The sequence below is a fragment of the Acinonyx jubatus genome, chromosome A2, assembly GCF_027475565.1.
Source record: "Acinonyx jubatus isolate Ajub_Pintada_27869175 chromosome A2, VMU_Ajub_asm_v1.0, whole genome shotgun sequence".
In the NCBI taxonomy this organism is placed as follows: Eukaryota; Metazoa; Chordata; class Mammalia; order Carnivora; family Felidae; genus Acinonyx; species Acinonyx jubatus.
Window position 1 is genome coordinate 11,935,400 of NC_069383.1, and position 19,752 is coordinate 11,955,151.

The 19,752-nt window shown below is 55.1% G+C and overlaps 2 protein-coding genes across 3 annotated transcripts in view; one reads left to right on the forward strand and one right to left on the reverse strand.

Moving 5' to 3' along the window:
* Positions 1-12: 12 nt before the first annotated feature.
* On the reverse strand, positions 13-9,248 carry ZYX (zyxin). Of its 2 annotated transcripts, XM_027075661.2 has the most exons (11): positions 9,230-9,248; positions 8,814-8,903; positions 8,442-8,661; positions 7,741-7,940; positions 7,497-7,589; positions 6,846-7,400; positions 2,795-2,915; positions 2,465-2,634; positions 2,149-2,327; positions 1,178-1,298; positions 13-612 (listed from the first exon to the last, which is right to left on the reverse strand). In XM_027075661.2, exons 3-11 carry the CDS (start codon positions 8,647-8,649, stop codon positions 508-510), a joined length of 1,752 nt encoding a protein of 583 aa, XP_026931462.2. In that variant the 5' UTR covers positions 8,650-8,661; positions 8,814-8,903; positions 9,230-9,248; the 3' UTR covers positions 13-507. The 2 variants fall into 2 exon arrangements, with proteins under 2 accessions (XP_026931462.2, XP_026931463.2); XM_027075662.2 differs by lacking the exon at positions 9,230-9,248 and having other exon boundaries at positions 8,442-8,664; positions 8,814-8,922.
* The window catches only part of FAM131B (family with sequence similarity 131 member B), a 30,577-nt gene continuing 18,817 nt past the window's right edge, over positions 7,993-19,752 (forward strand). Inside the window, exon 1 of the mRNA XM_053217968.1 lies at positions 7,993-8,303. The gene's annotated coding sequence lies outside the window, so the exon portion shown is untranslated. The remainder of the gene's footprint in view (positions 8,304-19,752) is intronic.

Sequence of the window (19,752 nt, forward strand, 5' to 3'; positions counted from 1 at the left end):
GATTCCTGAGAATTCTGGAAAACAGGTGTTTTTTTTGTTTTTTTTTTTTTTTTTTATCTGTAGCTGTAGCCACAACCTGGCAGCATGGGGGTGGGTGGGGGTGTCCAGGCCAGTCAACCAGCCCAGCCCAGCCCAGCCTCCCCGAGTCAGGGGGTCTCCAGGCCCTCAGCAAGCAGAATGCACGGCTGCTAGGGGACCAGCCAAGGGCATCGGTGCAGCAGTGAAAGCAGCAGCGCTCAACCTGGTGCCCCCTCAGGTGGGGCACACCTTGGTGGGGGGGGGTGGTCCCTGCAGGACGGGGGTGGATTGGAAACCCAGAGCTGGGACGCTGCAGCCCTAGGCCATGTCGGGGCTTTGCACAGGACACCTGGGATACGGGGCAGGGGCTGATGTGGGAGAGGCTGAACATCAGAAGATAACTGAAGGGGGGCAGGGCAGGTGGAGGGCAGGGTGGTCTCAGTGTGGATGGTCCGCTAATGGGGAAGGAACGGACTCGCCGGTGCCCACTCAGGTCTGGGCTCTGGCAGTGTGGCACTTCCGGCAGAGCACGTGGCCATCCAGGGGGAAGCAGCCGTTGTCATCCGCCTCAATGGACAGTGGCTTCCCGCAGTCCTGGAAGGAAGGAAGAGTCTGCCGTTGGGAAGGCCCCGGTGCACCGCCCCCCGCCAACACCTCCGCCTTTAAATTAGGAAGACCAAATGCTCCATGCCTTGGCTGATGCCCAGCGTCACTGCCTGTGTCCCCAGTCACACCTACCCCTAAGCCCTATCCTCACTTCTTCTACTGCCCATTTTCACTCTTGTCCCTAGGCCTCTCCTGCCCAAGGCCTCCACCCAATAAAAGATGTGGGGCCTCTCCCACCTGCCTCAACTCCCCTCACTTCCTCCTTTAGCCTCACCAAGCACATCCCCCCTCCCCACAATAGCGAAGCCCCACATCCTTTCCTCCCACTGGCCACCCCCTTTCTTGGTTTATCTGAAATACAGCAGAAGCTCAGTGAAACCCCACAGAAACCCCTCCCTGCGTCATGGGCAGTGATGGGAGCATCTGGGTGGGGACAGGTATGGGCACCGCGCCCCGTCAAAATTGCAACTGCAACCTCCAGGCTGGCACTGCCCACCAACCACCTGGTAGCGAGCAGTGTCCCACCACCTCCCAGCCCTGGGGGCCGGCCAACCTCACACTTGTAGCACTTCATGTGGAAGTTCTTATCCAGAGCGACCACTCGCACGGTCTCCTCGCGGCCAGGCTCAGGCATGATGGGCCCTTCGCAGACCGAGCACCTGGGGGCGTACTGCCTGGAGGGGCCGAAAGCGGGGCAGGAGTCAGCACGGGGCAAGGGGTACCCAGGGCTGCCCGTGAAAGCGCAGGGGAGGGAGACGGCGGTTGCGTGGCAACAGGGCAGACTTAGCCCATTTTGGGCCACACAAAGTCCTGAGACGAGCCACCTTATCTGGCCCTTGTCAAGGGGGTTTCCCACCTTTCCCCTCACCCACTCCAGGAACCTCTGCCAGTGGGTCTCCACACTGCAGTCAGAGGCATCCTTCTCCAGCCCCCATCCCTGGACCCTTGACCCTAGCCTTCGGCCACGCAGGTGTCTCTCTGCCAGACCACTGGGGTGTATGGAGGGAGGGATGTGAAGTTCTGGACGCCTAAGGTGGAATTCTTAACACCCACCTCAGACACACCGTCAGAGGTGGGAGTCGGATTCTGCAGCTTCCCTGCACCACCCTTGAGCTATGGGATTCTGCCACTGGCCTCAGAAAGTAACCACCTTGTAAACACTGTTTCTAGGGAAAAACCAGAGTTCCAAAAAGCTGGTTTCCGAAAGAACTTTTAGAACCCAGCCCGTGTGAAATGAAGTCATTCCAGCACACATTGTTGAACGCAAGACCGCACCCACGAGAAGCCTCAGCGAGCCAAAGGCCAGAGGGCACTTGCCAGCAGCCAAGACTTGCTACCAAGGTCTGAGGCCACTGGACAGCTAAATCTAGATGAACTGGTCTCTGCTGTCTACACACGGGATGTGGGGCCAGAAACGAAGGCCAGGGGCTGGGGGCTGTCTCAGAATCAGGAGGCAACCCAGCTCCCAGACGACCGTGGCTGGCAGCCAGAGAAGAGCCCAGAAGCCAGGAGGTGGGTCCTCACTTGTGGTAGTCAGGTACACAGTGGGGCCGGTTGGCCTGATCCACAATGAAGGAGGTGCCCTCCAGCGGGCAGGAGCAGACCACACAGGTGAAGCACTGCGGGTGGTAGGCTTTGCCGGTGGCCCTCAGCATGCGGTCAGTGATGGGCTGCCCGCAGGTGTTGCACTTCTCCAGGGTGTCCTAAGGAGGTAGCAGCAGGACATCGGCAAGGAACTGGCACCCAAAAGGCAGCTGCCGAGGTGCGTCGGCCCCAAGTCCCCACCCGGCCCTTGACTGAGCCCCGCGGCGGCGTGCCCCTCGGCCCAGCCCTGACTCACGGTATAGCAGCCCTCACAGTAGGGCGCCCCCTCCAGGCTGTAGAACTGCTGTCCCTGCAGCTGCTGCTCACACTGGTGGCAGGTAAAGCAGGTGATGTGGAACAACTGCCCCAGAGCCCGAACTGCAGGCTGCGTGCGTGCCAGGGGCTGATGACACCGGCCACAGGACTCTGGAGAGGCCAGAGAAAACAGAAGTCAATAGGAGGAAGGAGCGGGGCAAGGGATTGGAGGCTCTGGCGGCGGGAGGCGGAGCCCAGGAGCTGGCGGGGGGCGGAGCCCAGGAGCCTGCGGGGCAGCGGCGGGAGGCCCTGAGGGAGGCCGTGAGCTCACCGTTGACAGCCACGTTCTGCCTCTGAGGGTGCTCCATGTCCTGCATCAGCTGCTGGGTCAGCTGCTCCAGCTCCTCCACCTCCTTCAGAGTCAGAGGTCCCGGGGCCCCAGGGGAGCGGACCTGAAACCCCAACACTCTCTTCATCCTCTCTCGAGTCATCTTCCTCCAAGAACTCTCCCCAGCCAGCCTGGCCACTTTCTTCCAATGAGGACTGACTCCCCGCGCATTTCCCAGACGCTCACGTTGGACTCTGAAAGCTCCTCCTTCTCCCTCCCTGACCCCCAGCACCACGCAAATAAGGGGAAGGGGATGAACCTTCCACCCACTTTGCCCACCCCCCACCCCCCGGGCAGTCACGGACAGGCCAGAACAACTGAGCGGACAGAGGCCACACACACAGCAGCTGAGGTCACCGAAGCAGCCAACACACCCGGCCACGCGTCAACTCCACAGAGCATGCGCAGACATGGCCCCCCACGGAAGAGGTCGGCACGTGATGGCGTGTGCACCCGTGTGCACACACACCTACCCGGCCCGCCTGCTCTGAGCGGCCCCTGTCAGCGTGCGGATACAACACAGGCGGGAATCACAGGTTAAACCCCCAGGGCTGTCGTTGGGAGCCCAGCCCACAGCTCCCCAAGCGGCCTCCCCAGCAGGCCTCAGAGAAGGACCATTCCCTCCACCCGCCTCCCCTTTCTATTAAGAGGGTCCTGGGAGAGCTGCGGACTGGGGGCGGGGGGCACTGCCAGGAACCCCGAGCAGTCCCAGGGGGAGCTGCCGCAGGGGCTACCAGTGCTTCCACGAGGCTCCCACAGAAACATGGGGCTGGTTTCCCAGGACTGCGGCCCCCCGCAGAATGGAATGTCCTACCTGCCGCCTGCCAATAATGCCTCGGTTCCTGTAACACTGGAACCCCAAAGCCTCCAAGCTACCTCCTCCCACAGCCACCTTCCCCCCGGCCCCGGCTCCATCGTGCTCACACCCGTGTGCATCCAGAGCTCCAGGCGTTTTCCACATAGAGCGTCCCCTGTAAGTCCCTTCCCACAATGTGAGCTCCACCCCTCCCTCTCCCAATCTTCCCTTCCTGGCGTCTTGGGGACAGAGGAAGGGCCCTTGCTCTCTGGTACCACTTAGACGCCTGTCCCGCTCTCTGGAAGTAGGAACCATTCACGGACATCAGCTCCCCGCGGGTATGCACAACCCTTCAAGACACACTCAGTCCAGCCACAGTTTCCTCTCTGCCTGCCACAGCTTCAACACCCGTGGCCCTCGGCCCTCTAGCTCTTCAACTTCAGTGGCTCCAAACGTGCTTCCAGCTCAGGTACCTTCCACCATGGAACACTTCGAAATTGCCACTCACTGGTCAAGCTCATCTTACGCCATGATCCTAGGCTTGACCTCCCAATGATTACCTTCCGCCCTCCTTCCCCATTCACACCAACCGAATGAGCCGATCAGAAAGGCTCCTCTGCTTCCCAGCCCACCCCCTGCGTCTCACGCATCGAAGCATCGAAACTTTCTGGCTCGCCTCCCCACCCGGTCTGCTCCCTTAACCATTCATTTCTACAAGGCCACCCTCAGCCACCATCTCTTGTTCATCCGGCTCCATCTCAACCCTGGGTCATGCCACTGCCTGCTTCCTGCTTCTGACTCCAAGCTGCAGGAAGTAGGTGGAGGGCTCCCTGAACACTGCAGAGTGGGTTCTCCAAACACTGCAGCGCCCTCTGCGCCCTCCAGCCTCAGCCCGGCTGTCTGGTATTTGGCTCCTGCGGATTCCCAGTCGCCTTCCCCACAGCAGCTGTTCCAAACCTTTCCATCTCCTCGAGCCCCCAACTGCGTCCTCCCCTCGCTCCCCGCTCACCGATGACCTCACCTCCTACATGACCGAGAAGACGGAAGCCAGCCAGCTCCAGCTCCCTCCTCTCCCAGAAAACCCTGTGGCCACACTGCCCATGCTCTCTGGGAATGCCTGGGGGCGGGGGTGACCCCGCATTTCCCTCCAGGACTCCATCCTAGCAGCAGCCCCTGCTCTCAGGCATCATAAACCCCTCTTTCATCAGCTTCTTCCCTCTGCTTTTCTCCCTCTCTTTCTCTCTCACGCACGCACACACACACACACACACACACACACACCCTCCCCACCACAGGGCACCAACAGGCCACCCCACAGCCATCTAGGACTTCTGAATAGTCAAATCTCTGGGCTCAGTCCTCGCCCGCACCACTGAAGAACTCCTCAGCCATCACACTCTCTTCCAACGAGACCCCACTCTGCCTGGAGCCCCTCTTCCGCCTGCCCCCCTCCCTCGTGGTCAACCTGAGCATCACCCGAGGTTCCTCCCAGGCCCTCAGCTCCTCCTGCTCGGCATTCCCTGGGCCCCTCGGCAGCCCGTGCCACGCCTGGGGCACCACACACTACACCATGTACACCCACACCTCAAGTCTGCCGCCCCCACCTGACACCCAGGCCTCCATTTCTAACTGAATGACAGTCCCAGCTGAGGCCAAGCCCTCCTGGAACCTGTTGCTCAACAGGCTGACAGCTGGACCCCTCCCCTTCCCGTCCGAACCATTTCCCCTTCTGGACTTCTCTATTCGGTCGGCAATGCTGTCATTCCCCAACACACCCCTCCTCTTCCAAAGGCTTATCAGCTACCAAGCCTGGAGGCTCTTCCTTTTTAACAGCTCTCCTATCTTGACCTTATTTTTCATAACACTACAGTTGCCCAGGAATGAACTCTCCCTCACTTTGCTGACCTCCTACCTCCAGCCTGCACCTCTGCCAAAAAACTTTTCCCAAAGCTTCCAAAAGCATGGCTGGGCTGTCGGCTGTCGCCAGCCCTCCAGCCCAGCCATGCAACTCCTCAGAACCCATTCGTGACTCTCCAGGACGGACATGCTCCCTTGGTGTGCTATTTTATTATTTCCTCCTCCCTCCAGCCAGCCCCTCCCTCCCTCGGTACAGCTCTGCAATACTCCCACAGGAACCGACTACTGTGTGTTCTCCGAACACCCTGGCATGCTTGTGCCCTTGAGTCTTGCTCATGCTCTTCCTGCCCAAATGCCCCTCCTGCTCTTCTCCAACCTCAAGTCCCACCAGCCTTCAAGGCACACAGGTGCGATGACGCCTTTCCTAACCCACAGGCCCCCAGGTTGACGCCTGTCCGGAGCTCTGAAACACCAGGTTCTGCAAAACTCACTGGCCTTTAGTATCTCTTCCTCCACTGTGTCTGCACACAAACACACACACCCACGCCGTCAGTTAACTTGATGGCTGGTAGGACTAGATGACCCTCAGGGGCCCTTCTACTCAGACCTCAATCCCCCCAACCACAAGGCAGAAATGGTCAGACAGGAATAACTTTTCTATTTTGAGCATTCAAGAGCTAGATACAGACCCCAGCACTTTCTACTTCGAGTGAGCTCACTTAATCTTCACAAAACTGTTGTGTGGGGTGTTATGGTAAAGGTGGGGAAACTGAGGCTGAAAGTTCACCTAACTTGCCTAGGGTCTTGTGAGCCGGGAATTCTATCCCAGGCCCATCTGACTCCCTCAGACTTAACCTCTGAGATCTCTTCCCTCCAGAGCACAGAGCACAGAGCCTGGCACCCAGCAGATGCTGGCTCAGCCAGTGTTTACTGCCCCTGTGACTCTTATCACCAGATGGGCCCTGGGGCCGGCCGTGAGGGTGGCTCAGAGGAGCAGAGAGATGTACTCAAGAATCTAAGAAGGAGGAAGAAGCAAGGTCAAACTGGTGATGATCTCATCCCTCCCTTTAACATTCTAGGGGGCAGGGTGCAAGGGAGGGTCCACCAAATCCTTCCCTTGATTCACAGCCTATTGTGCTCCCCCAAAGCCCAGTCAGGCCCCACCCAGACCCAGACCCTGCCAGGCCCTCCTCAGAAGAGCTTTCTCTTACCACTGACCCGCTTGGCCAACTTCAGAGGCTCAAAACTCCTATCCCACCATGCTGCCCACCTCACTGGGACCACCTTCGCCCTCATTCTCTGGCCCCCTGGTCTCAGCCTGGCCTCCCCACCCTCCCTCACCTGATTTTGGCTTTGCGCTGGTGGGGCCACTGGATGCTGCTTCTCCTGCACTCGGGGCTTCTCCTTCTGCTGAGCATAGGTGAAGCTGGGGGACTGAGGAGAGCCTGTGCTACTGGAAGAGGGAGCTTCAGGGGACCCCAACTTCTGATTAGGCTGTGACCCAGGTCCACCTGGGGCTCCAGGGCTGAACTTGGAAGCCACAGGAGTAAACTTGGAAGCCACTGGAGAAAACTTTGGGGCAGGAGATGGGGCTGGGGGTCCTCGAGGCTGGGTGTTCACAAAAGGCATAGGCTGGGGCTGGGCCTGGGGCTGGGGCTGGGGCTGCGGCTGCGGCTGCGGCTGCGGCTGCACGTGAAGCTGGACCTGAGGCTTGACCTGGGGCTGCACGTGGAACTGGGTCTGGCTCAGAGGCTGAGCCTGAGCCTGGGGCAGAGGCTGGGAGCTAGAAGGGGACTTCCAAGGAGGCAGGGGTGCTGTGCCCCCAATTGCAGGCTTAGTATTGGACTTGGGAATGTGTGGAGTAGCGACTGGTGGGGGTACATATCCAGATGACACCTGCACAGGTAGCGGGAGAGGAGAGAAGCTCAGTTAGAGGAGCAGGCCTGCCCTCCTCCTCCCCTCCCCCCACCTTCCCCCTCTCCAGTCCCTTACCCGGGCTTTGAAGGGATCATTCCTGGTCATGTCATCCAGCAGTGAGGACAGAGAGTCGATCTCCAAATCAATACTGCTCACCTTCTCCCTGGGCTGGAGAGTCCGGGGTCTGAGCACCCATCCCAGGTCTTCGTTCCCACCCCACCCCAATCAGGCCAGAAATGCAGGCGAGATCGAGGTAAGGACTCTCCTCTGCTCCCTTTGGGGGTGTCCCAGTGTAGCCGCCCTTCCCAAGCTTCCATACCTGTGGGGGGGGAGGTATGGCGGCCTCAGGCCCTCCCTCCTCCTCCAGTGGAGGCGGTGGGGAAGGGAAGATCTCCTCCTCCAGAGGCGCAGGGGGAAACGGTTCCTCGATAGGGGGAGGGGGAGGTGGGAAGGCACCTCCCAGAGCGCCCTCCGAGTCGTCGCCATCCCCAAGGATGGGAGGGGGTGGCGGGGGAAAGTCTGAGATAGGAAGACCAGAGAAGACAGGAGAGAGGACAGTCAGCGGGGCCCCCTCTACCCCTTCCCCAAGTTACCCTCCTTCCACAGCTCTAACCCCTAACCCACGACCTCTCGCCGCCCCCCCCCCCCCTTCGCCGGAGAGCGTGTGGGAAGCAAAGGAAGACGCAGGACGCCCTGGGAGCACGGGGTCAGTAAAGGCGGGGGCTCGACCCAGGAGTGATGCAGCTCCCGTTACACTTGGGAAAACGGACCCAGAGGGGAAGATTCGTGCCCCACATTCCCGCCTCCCACCCCCCCCCCCCAGGCGGGGGACTTGGAACGGTCCCAGGAGCCCTGGCTCCCAGCCATGAGCTCCGCGATGAGGTAAGAACATCTGCTCGGGACAGGCTAGCTGCGCCCAGCCCCCTTCGCCGCAACCTTTCCAGACACCCCCAAACTCCCGACACCGCTGTCCCCGGCCCGGCGCCCGCCGGGGTCCAGCCCCCAAGCCCAGCCGCATACCTTCCGCGGGCGGCGGGGGGATCTCGCCCACCCGGCCCATCTGCGCGCGCTGGGCCCCGGAGGCCGGGGGAGGCTCGCTATCCCCGGGCCGGAAAGGATTCACTTTGGGCTTTGGGGCCACCACCGGGCCGAACTTCTTCTGCGGGGCGTAAAAAGCCGGAGCGGAGACCGACACGGAGATCGCGGGAGGCGGGCGGGGGGCCGCCATGGCCGGGCCGGGCTGCTGGGGGCGGGCGGCCAGGTTACGCGGCGCGCGACCCGGGCAGACGACCCCTCGCCGGCCCGGCTCCCCCCCACCCCGCCCCCCGCGCGCGGCGCCCGCGCCCCCGCCCTTCCCCGTGCGCGTCCGCCGGGCGGCTCCCCGCGCCTCACCGCGGGCCGGAGCGTGCGCGCCGCGTCTCGGGTGGCCGCCTCGCAGCCGGGTCCGCGGACTCTGCGTCCGGGTCCCGAGCAGCCTCCAGCCTGGCGGGGAGGGACGCAGGGAAGAGGGAGGGAAGGAGGGGGCGGGGAGAGAGCGGCGCTCAGACCATACAAGGAGCGGCCCGGAGAGGGGGCGGGGAGAGGCGGGGAGGGCGGACCCGGCAGGAAACTCCCCCAGGAAGGGGCCCGGCTCTTGCCCCGAGGCCGGAGGCTCAGCCGAAGTCCTCCCGCCCCCGCTCTGCCGCCCCCGCCGCCCCGGCCCGGCTCAGACCTCCCCTCCCCAGGCACAGGCCTCTGATGTCATTTCCTGACTCGCCCCCCCCACCCCGCTACCCGCCCGACCCGCGGGTGCCCGAGATCTGACTCACTATCCCCACTCCCGGCGGAGCCGGCGGAGGTCCGACGGGTGCCCCAGAGGCGGTGAAGCAGCCCCACTGCGCCTCCGCCGCGGCCCAGCCCCCTCCTCTCCCGGCCTTGCTGCTACCTGCCCCCGCCACCTCCCGGGGCTCCTCCCTCCCCCTTACCCCCCCCCCCCTGCGCCCAGCCTCGTCCCCGGTCCCCTCCGGTTCAGCCCGGACTGGCAGGACTGGGTGGAAACGGGATCCGGGGTGGACGGGGATGGTGAGTGGGGGTTCTCCCTGCCCACGCCCCCCAGGCCTTTCTGTGACCTGGAGGCGGGGTGTGAGCGCCAACCTCCTGGGTCCTCGGAGGATCCTAACTTTAAATCCTGGGCAGCCGCCTAAGGCTTCTAGGAATTCCCATCACCCGCGCCCCCGCCTGCAGATCAGTTAAGCTTCACGGGAGGGAGAGACCCGGAACGGAGGTGGGGGGCGGGGTGGAGGCGAGGGCGGCCGGCGGACGGACGCGGACCGTACGACGGTGCCCACCGTGACCCGCCCATCTGAGAATCTTTGCGCGGCGGGGCAGCCCCGGGGCAAACGGAGCCTGCGTTCGGTGGAGCCCCGCACTGGTCCGACCGGATTCCTCCGCCCTGGACTCTGTGCCCCTGGCTATGCCAAAGGGAAAGACCTAGGCTCTTTTTACTTTTAATTGAACGTGGAAATTTACCAAATTGCCGCTTGAATTCCAACACACTCACTACCTGCAAAGTATGGAGACCTATGACATTTCAGCCTGTAAGGCCACTATATCTACCCGCGGGTGCTTCCTTTTCTCTCTTGCTGTGCTGCCAGCCTTCTCTGCCATCTAAGGCAGTCAGTGCCCTCGGCCACACCATACTCAGTATTTATCTCCAGTTCTTGGCCCTACAAATGAGCTATCCCCTGCTGTCAGCGAGACTCTGGGCTATGCTCTAGAAACCAGCCAGACGCAGTCCTCACATTTACCATGAGAAAACAGGCAGGGAACTTAGGAGATGGGGCCAGGTCAGACCCGGTAAGCTGCAGGGTCTAGACTAGAGCTGGGTATCTTGAGGGCTGTAATGTGAGACTTCATATTCCCCTACACCCTGGTGTCAGATAAAGCAACCCTGGATACAAGAGAGCAGAGTGAGGTCAGGGTTCAGAGACCCAGCCTGAGTGCCCAAAATAAGTGAAAAGTGTCTTCATTCTCTGCTTCATTTTCTATGTAAAAGAGTGGTGATATTTAGTCCACCTCCCTTATTGCATCGTATGGAAAAATAAATAAAACTTTTTATCTGAAAGTACCATATAATGCTTGGTGTTATTATTCAAGTCCCAGTTCTGCCCAGAAGGGAAATTCTGAAGGGTTCATCAAAGGCTGGTTTCCCCTTCAGGGTTGGCAGGCAGACCTCTCAGGGGCCTTGGAATATGCAAAGCCCTGCTCCTTCCTTCAGCTTTATTAAATGACTAATTCTGCCTAAGACTACAATTTCATCTTCTCAGACCCCACTGATCTTTTCTTTTCTCTGGCATCTTACTGTCTTTGTCACCGGCATTTCTTACGGCCACAAGCATGTGTGGCCGTGTATGATATTAAGCATGCAGTGCAGACCTTTTCTGACAGGTAGGAGCTGGTCCTGGGCCTGTCCCTATGAAGATCAGCTAGAAATTTGATACTGGATTTCCTGTGCATGTTGGAGATTGTGTCTTGGGCTTTACAGACCAAAAGTCTCATTGCCAACCCTTCAAAATAGAGTTGACCGTTCAGCATTGGTTTGAACTATGCAGGTCTATTTATATGCTTTTTTTTTTTTTTTTTAGAAATACAGTACTGTAAATGTATTTTTCTCTTCCTTAAGATTAAATGAACATTTTCTTTCGTCTAGCTTACTTTGTTGTAAGAATACAGTATATAATACATATAGCATACCAAATATGTGTTAATGGGCTGTGTGTGTTACCGGTAAGGCTTCCAGACAACGATAATCTATTAATAAAGTCTGGGGAAGTCAAAAGTTATAGGCAGATTTTTGACTGCACAGGGGTTGGGGCCCCTAACCTCCAGGTTGTTCAAGGGTCAACCATATACCCACTTGGGGAAGAAAGTTAGGAAGATGGTTTCCAGATAGCATCGCAAAAGTAAAAGCCATCTACCCTCTAAATGTCTCCTTGAGGAATGTGCATGAGCAAAATATAGTACGTTTAATTGTTAGGCAGCTGAACCTATTTATATATCAAGAATAGAAGAGTGCGTAGGCAGGCTTAGTTTTACTGACAACTAATAGCATTTGGGATGCAGAACATTAAACCTACGAGTTTTAAGCCAGCTTTTCTAAATACAAGTAGAAACACTTCAGAGCATCCCAGAAGGAAACACTCACTAGGCCAGGATGTCTGAAGCGTAACTGCAGGGTCGATGCTATCAAAATGCACACAATGAACAGGAGAAGCCCTAATGACTCTTTTAAATTTTTATTTATTTATTTTGAGAGAGAGCACAGCAGGAAGGGACAGAGAGAGAGGGAGACAGAGAATCTGAACTGGGCTCTGTGCTGACAGCAGAGAGCCAAAGTGGGCTCAAACTCACAAACTGCAAGATCATGACCGGAGCTGAAGCTGGGTGCTTAACCGAGTGAGCCACCCAGGTGCCCCTTAGGGATTTTCTTAAGTAAGCAATTCTAATTGGCTTTTTCAGGTAGTATGTATGTGTAAAGTGTAGCAAGTAAGTAGATGTTCCCACCCGATCATTTCCAACTGCTTGGCGCCAGGCAAGAGAGAGGAGGTGAGAAAATAGACAGGGACCTTTGCTACCTAAAACATCTCTACACACCTCCAAGGATTTATATTCACCAGGTCTCAGAAAATTTGCTTCAAGGGCACACAACATAAACCAAGAAGTTAGAGGCAGTCAAACAAGGGATGCTATCATGAGGTTCTTTCCGGATGCTGGCCGCAGATGGACAGAGGGTCAACAGTGTGCCTGGCGTGGCGCTGGGCACTGTGGCAGCAGCAGGGACACAACCACCATAACAACCACCACCAATAATAATAGCTCACTTGGATAAAACTCAGTATGTGGAGCTAGGCACAAAACTAAGCACTTTAAACATATCACCCCTGGGGTGCCTGGGTGGTTCAGTGGGTTAAGCGTCTGACTTCGGCTCAGGTCATGATCTCATGGTTTGTGAGTTCAAGCCCCAGTCGGGCTCTGTGCTGACAGCTCAGAGCCTGGAGCCAGCTTCACATTCTGTGTCTCCCTCTCTCTCTGCCCCTCCCCTGCTCATGTTCTGTCTCTCTCTGTCTCTCAATAATAAATGTTAAACATATCACCCCATTTTATCCTCACAATAAACCCACGAGGAATGTACATTATTATCCCATTTTTCAGTTAAGGAAGTTGAAGCCAACTGGATGTTGGATTTTGTTGACTTTCAAAACTCAAAAAAAAAGTTGCAATGCAAATACTTTATTATCTGAAGACACTCCTGCCCTCCACTTACACCCTTGCATCTATCATTTCTTCCCTTTAAGAGCCCCAGTCTGGTGCATCAAACACCCTCTGCAGGCCAGCCGCCAACTCCATCCCTCACCTTAAGTACTGGGGCCACTGTTTTCTTTTCCATCACATGGTGCCATCAAATCCTAGCTGTCTGTCCATCTGCATGTGTGTATATACACATGTTTTGTATATGTAACACTCACACACACACACTACATCTACATTCTTCTGGAGATCATATATGAAATTATATGTATTTCATATGTAAGCATACTTTTGTATAATAGAACATTTCCAGGAGGTTAAGCATCCAGCTCTTAAGTGTTTTTTAAAAATATTTTTTAATGTTTATTTTTGAGAAAGACAGAGACAGAACATGAGCAGGGGAGGGGCAGAGAGAGAGGGAGACACAGAATCTGAAGCAGACTCCAGGCTCTGAGTTTGTCAGCACAGAGTCGGACATGGGGCTCGACCTCAGGAGCCGTGAGATCATGGCCTGAGCCAAAGTCGGATGCTTAACCAACCGAGGCACCCAGGCGCCCCTATTTATTTATTTTTGAGAGAGAGAGAGAGAGAGAGATCAAGTAGGGGAGGGGCAGAGAGTGGGAGACAGAATCCCAAGCACGCTCTATCCTTACTGTCAGCACGGAACCTGAGGCAGGGCTCAAACTCACAAACCATGAGATCATGACCTGAGCCAAAGTGAGATGCTTAACCGACTGAGCCACCCTGGCGCCCCTTAAGCCTCATCCTGCCAGGTCCAAAGCAGCAGCGAGCAGAGCCTGCAGAGGGCATCCAGGGAGCAGAGGTCAGAGGAGCAGGAGGGAGGCAGGGCTCCATACATCCCAAGGTCTAAGCCAGATGGGCCCCCAACAGCACAGCGAGCATCAGCAAGGCAGAAATGCGCGGTGGTTGTGGGGGCAGAGTAAGCAGATGGTCAGATGGCGAGGAGTCAGCAGCCGAGAGAACTGGGAAGGGCAGACAGGAAAGGAGACCCAGGGCTCCAACAGCAGCACAGGCGGGTTGCTGGCACCAAGGCAGCTCCTAGTGGAGCGTCTGCTGCCTTCCTTCTCATTGAACCCAGGAAAGCCAAAATCGGAGACAGTCTGGCCTCAAAGATTGAGCCTTCGTCACTGTACCTTGCAGATTAAGTGACTGTAGGGAGTAAACATTTCAGGGGCCAGGGTTGTGAACTATAGAGAGAGAACCTAGCTGCTCCAGACAAGAAGCACGATGTTTCTCTGGTGGTTCCCACCACCCCTGCCCCCTTTAATAAGATGGGCCTAATAAGAAAAACGGTACCAGGCCACACCGACAAAGGGAGCACGCTCTGAGCTCCAGAGCAAAGCCACAGCGCGTGCTGGCGCTTCCTGGGGCGCCTTCTCCCGCTGGGCTTGTCGCTATTTACCTGCGCATCCAGAGCCACGCTGAACGCGGCAGATGGACACTCAGTCTCAGAAAGAGGGGATCCGCCCAGAACCCTGAGGTCTTCCTGTGGAGACCTCTCCACCTGCTGGAGCTAGCCGAGAGACAAGTCTTCGTACCCAAGTGTGAGATGCTACCAGAGGACTCGCCTAGGCTACAAGCAATCTAGCCAATTCCAGCAAAGGCGTCTGTATGCTCTGTGGCAGCAGGGCGTAGGAGGCCTAGCCAGTGCCTGCCACCAACCCAGGGCGATGAACACACTTACTGACTGCGGCTGAGTTCAGAGCCGTGGAAATCTCATACTAGATCAGAAAGGCCCTGTGTTTAAGGGCTTTTGAATCATGTTGAATCATTCATTCATCCATTTAACAAACATTTATTGAGTAGCTACTATGTGCAGGACTTTGTTAGGTGCTGGGGATATAATACTGAGCAGTAACAGACATGATGCCAGCCCTTATGAAGGGGCCACGTCCTTGGGTACTCTACTAGGGGAGATAAATACCCATCAAATAACCATAAATGCAAAACTGCAGGTAAAGGGAAAGATATGTGATGCCCAAAGGAGATGTGATCTGGTGGGGGAGCTTAAGAAAGGGATGGCCAAGCTGAGATCTGAAAGAGAAGTAGGAGTTAATGAGGTGAAGAGGAGGGAGAAGGCATTCTGTGCAGAGGTAGTAGCAAGTGCAAAGCCCTTGATGGCTATTGGTCACGTGAGCAGAGGGAGGGCCGGCGTGGGGGACCACTGAGGGTGAGGCAGAGGAGTGACCTGGGAGAGCTGGAGGTTGGGGGGGGGGGTGGTTGGGAAGATTGGGGGGTGAGAGGGTGCAGAAATGCAGACCATATTTTGTCCTGAGAGCAGTGGGGAGCCACTGCAGGGTTTCAGGTTGAAAAGAATGCATGAAAAGGTGGGAATGTTGAAAATCTCACTGTAGGGGCAATGTGGAGAATAACACAAGAGCACAGATGTGGACAGACTCATGCACGAGGAAGAGGCTTGTGGAGACAGATGAAAGTGGACAGACTGAGGGCTGTTCAGGCATGAAATCATCCGCAGAACCTAGGGATGGTTTGCATTTGATGAGGGGGAGGGGGGCGGGGGCAGGGCGGGTGTTGAGGAGAAAGAGTCATGGACCCAGCCCAGCTTCTGGCTGGTACCTACCCAGAGTGTGGTGCTCAGGGCTGTGAGGTGCAGGTCTGGGAGTGAGGCTGTGTGCTTTGCTTTGGACTTGCCAAGAATGAGAGGGGGTACGGTGGGCAGTGGGCCATCCCGACCAGGAGCAGAGGGCAGAGAACTCTGAGTACCCACATTTACAAGTCGTCTGCCTCCAACTAGTAATCTGAAGCTGTTACTGGCTGAAAAAAATCACCTAGCGAGTAGTTGAGAGGGCCTAGGCTGGGTTTTGATGCATTACAGCACTTGTGGGGCAGGGGGACAGGGAGGCGCGCTTTCCCAGGAAGGAAGCCCCACCCCCGGCCCCCTCCGCCCCTCCAATAGGAGTGAAGAAAGACCCCCTCCTCCCCTGCGCTTCCTACACTCAGCACCTGGCCTCCATTTGCTCCGGTTGCTTAAGCCCCTTCACCCCGTATGTCAGTCACGGCAGGAAGCCCCAGATGCCCAGCTCCCCCCACATTTTGCTCCTCTGCCCACCTCCCGAAACCAGAACTCACAGACCCTGCCAGCAAATGTGCCTGTTCTTCCCGCAACTCTCCCCACCTGCTCTAACCTGGATCCCCTCTGAGGACACACCTCCCTTTGCAGCCCTGTCAGGTGGCAGCAAAATGTGTCCCCCTGGACTTCTTACCAGGAGCCCTGGATGTGGCACGGATATCCCTTTTGATCCCCGTTACTACTTCCACACTATTCTCCTTCCCTCCTCCCTAAAGTCCCAGCTTTGAATATCCTGTCATCAAACTACACCACCTACTGCCCTCTGAGAGGCACAGCCGGCTATTGCCCTGGGCCATTCATCCTCATTTCTCAAACACTCTTCTGTCCTAGCTCACTGGCACTTTCTCCAAAACAACTTTGCCAGTAAGTCTTGGTCATTTCAACATCACAAACATGAACTTCTCTCTTTGCTCTGCCTTAACCACTATTCCCATGGTAATACCCTAAACCAATACTGACCAACAGAAATGTGATGTGAGCCATATATTTAATTTAAAAAGAAACTAGGGGCGCCTGGGTGGCTCAGTCGGTTGAGTATCTGACTTCGGCTCAGGTCATGATCTCGCAGTCTGTGAGTTCGAGCCCCGCGTCGGGCTCTGTGCTGACAGCTCAGAGCCTGGAGCCTGCTTCAGATTCTGTGCCTCCCTCTCTCTCTGCCCCTCCCCTGGTTGCACTCTGTCTCTGTCTCTCAAAAATAAATAAATGTTAAAAAACCAAAAAGTATGATGCTCAGGTCTCACCCCAGACACATTCAAGCAGAATCTCTGAGGGTAGAGCCTGGGCAGCAGTATTAAAAAAGAAGGAAGGAAGGAAGGAAGGAAGGAAGGAAGGAAGGAAGGAAGGAAGGAAGGAAGGAAGGAAGGAAGGAAGGAAGGAAAGGAAAGGAGAGAGAAAGAAAAGAAGGAACAGGTGACAGTAATTTCAATAATAGATTTAATGTAGCATATCCAAAGATTATCATTTCAACATGTAACCAATATTTTAAAAATTATTAATAAAATATTTTACACTCTTTTTTATTGTTTTGTTACTAAGTGTTGGGGATTTGGCATGCATTTTACCCTTACAGCATATCTGGACTCAGATGAGGCCCATTTCAGTGCTCAGTGGCCACAGGTCACTAATGACTCCTGACTATGCAGGGGACAACCCAGCTCTAGAAAACCATGTGGCAGCCCTTTGCAATAACTGCTTAAAGCAACCCTTTCTCCCACCAGCTCCTTCTATCTTTCCAGTTTACTCCCTTCTTTTACCTTAACAATCCTTGGACCCACCGGGAACTACAGTTTATGTCAGCTTTTCTCTTTACCTCCCCCTGCATCGTGCCCTCCCTACCCAGTTGATTTTTTTTTAATATGAAATTTATTGTCAAGTTGGTTTCCATGCAACACCCAGTGCTCATCCCAACAGGTACCCTCAATACCCATCACCCACCCACCCCTCCCTTCCACCCCCCATAAACCCTCAGTTTGTTCTCAGTTTTTAGGAGTCTCCTATGTTTTGGCTCCCTCCCTCTCTAACCATTTTTTTTCCTTCCCCTCCCCCATGGTCTTCTGTTAAGTTTCTCAGGATCCACATAGGAGTGAAAACATATGGAATCTGTCCTTCTCTGTATGACTTATTTCACTTAGCATCGCACTCTCCACTTCCATCCACGTTGCTACAAAAGGCCATATTTCATTCTTTCTCATCGCCATGTAGTACTCCATTGTGTATATAAACCACAATTTCTTTATCCATTCGTCAGTTGATGGACATTTAGGCTCTTTCCATAATTTAGCTATTGTTGAGAGTGCTACTATAAACAATGGGGTACAAGTGCCTCTATGCATCAGTACTCCTGTATCCCTTGCCTCCCTACCCAGTTTAAAAGCCTTGGGGGGCACCTGGGTGCTTCAGTCAGTTAAGCATCTGACTTCAGCTCAGGTCATGATCTCATGGCCTGTGAGTTTGAGCCCCACATCGGGCTCTGTGCTCACAGCTCAGAGCCTGGGGCCTGCTTCGGATTCTTCGGGCTCTCTCTCTCTCTCTCTCTGCCCCTCCTGCTCACGCTCTATCTCTCTCTGTCTCTCAAAAATAAGCATTTAAATAAATAAATAAATAAATAAATAAATAAATAAATAAATAAATAAATGCAAGCAAGCCTTGGGCAATCATGAGAGCTAGTCCCTTGAACCTGCCCTCAACTCCCTTGTCCCTCCCTCTCACTTTGTGGTACTCACTGGGTAAAACCCAAACCTGGCTTCCACCCAGCTCTACCAAATGCACCCCTGCAGCCGGGCAGCTCAGGAGGGCTGGAGGGAAGCACACAGCCCTTCTGACCAGTCTCATTTTGAAGTTCATGACAAGCCTTTAGGTGCCACTTAGTAATTCTACTTCCCGGTAAGCATAGCAATTTCTCTTGCCCGTTCACTTCCCACTCTTTTGAAAGACTTCTAGATCTTCCCTCTCTTCAACTTCTTCCCCATCCACACCCATAGCTGATGACCTTGCATCCTTGCTTCCTGTTGTACTGAGAAAACTGAAGAAATTAAAAAGATCTTGCCCAGGCTCCCCTGACATCCACCCTCCCACCTGAGTCTGCTTTGCTGCACTCTGCTTTCCTCCCCCTTACTAAAGTGGACTCCCCACAGTCATTTTTATTTTATTTTTTAACATTAAAGAAAATTTATTTTAGAGAGTGCATATGCATGTGCATGAGAGCTGGGAAGGGGAGGGGCAGAGAGAGAGAGAGAGAGAGAGAAAGAGAGAATTAAGCAGGCTCGGTACTCGGTGTGGAGCCCAATCCAATGTCCCTGGGATCATGATCTTCCCTGAAATCAAGAGTCAGATGCTCAACTGCTCAACCGACTGAGCCACCCAGGCACCCCACCCATAGTCATTTTTAAATGTTTATTTAGGGGCGCCTGGGTGGCTCAGTCAGTTGAGCATCCAACTTTGGCTCAGGTCATGATCTCACAGTTCACCAGTTCGAGCCCCGCATCAGGTCCTGTGCTGACAGCTCAGAGCTTGGGTCTGCTTCCGATTCTATGTCTCCCTCTCTCTCTGCCCCTCCCCTGCTCACACTGTCTCTCTCTCTCTCTCTCTCTCTCTCAAGATAAATAAACATTAAAACAATTTTTTTTAATTTTTTTTTAACTTTTATTTATTTTTGAGACAGAGAGACAGAGCATGAACTGGGGAGGAGCAGAGAGAGAGGGAGACACAGAATCTGAAACAGGCTCCAGGCTCTGAGCTGTCAGCACAGAGCCCGACACAGGGCTCGAACTCACGGACCGTGAGATCATGACCTGAGCCGAAGTCGGACGCCCAACCGACCAAGCCACCCAGGGGCCCCTAAACATTAAAAAATTTAAAAAAAATAAACGTTTATTTATTTTTGAGAGCGAGAAAGAGAGAGAGAGTGCAGGGGAGGTGCAGAAAGAGAGGGAGACAGAGGATCTGAAGTGGGCTCCATGCTGACAGCTGAAAGCCCAACATGGGCTTGAACTCACTGGATCATGACCTGGATGGAATCTGACACTTAACCCACTGAGGCCCCCAGGCACACCCCCCCAACAGTCATTTTTCAGCTGCCATCACCACTCTTGCCCTAGATTCTATTCATTCTCACCTGCCCTAGGACTGTTGCTCTCACAATTAATGCACTCCCTTGAATTTCAGTTTTTTCCTCTCTACTAGATGATTATCATCAGTATACAGCTAGGCCCCAACTTAAAAATTAACCCCATTTCCCCCTCCAGCTACCACTCCATTTCTCTGCTCATTTTTGCAGCAAAATGTCTTCTCTATACTTGATAGCCCTAATTCCTCTTCTCCCATTTTCTCTTAACTTGCTCCAACCATGTTTGACCCCCACCACTTAACTGACGGTACGTTTGTCAAGATCAGCAATGACCTCCCTATTGCCAAAGTCAATTACTTTTGACACAT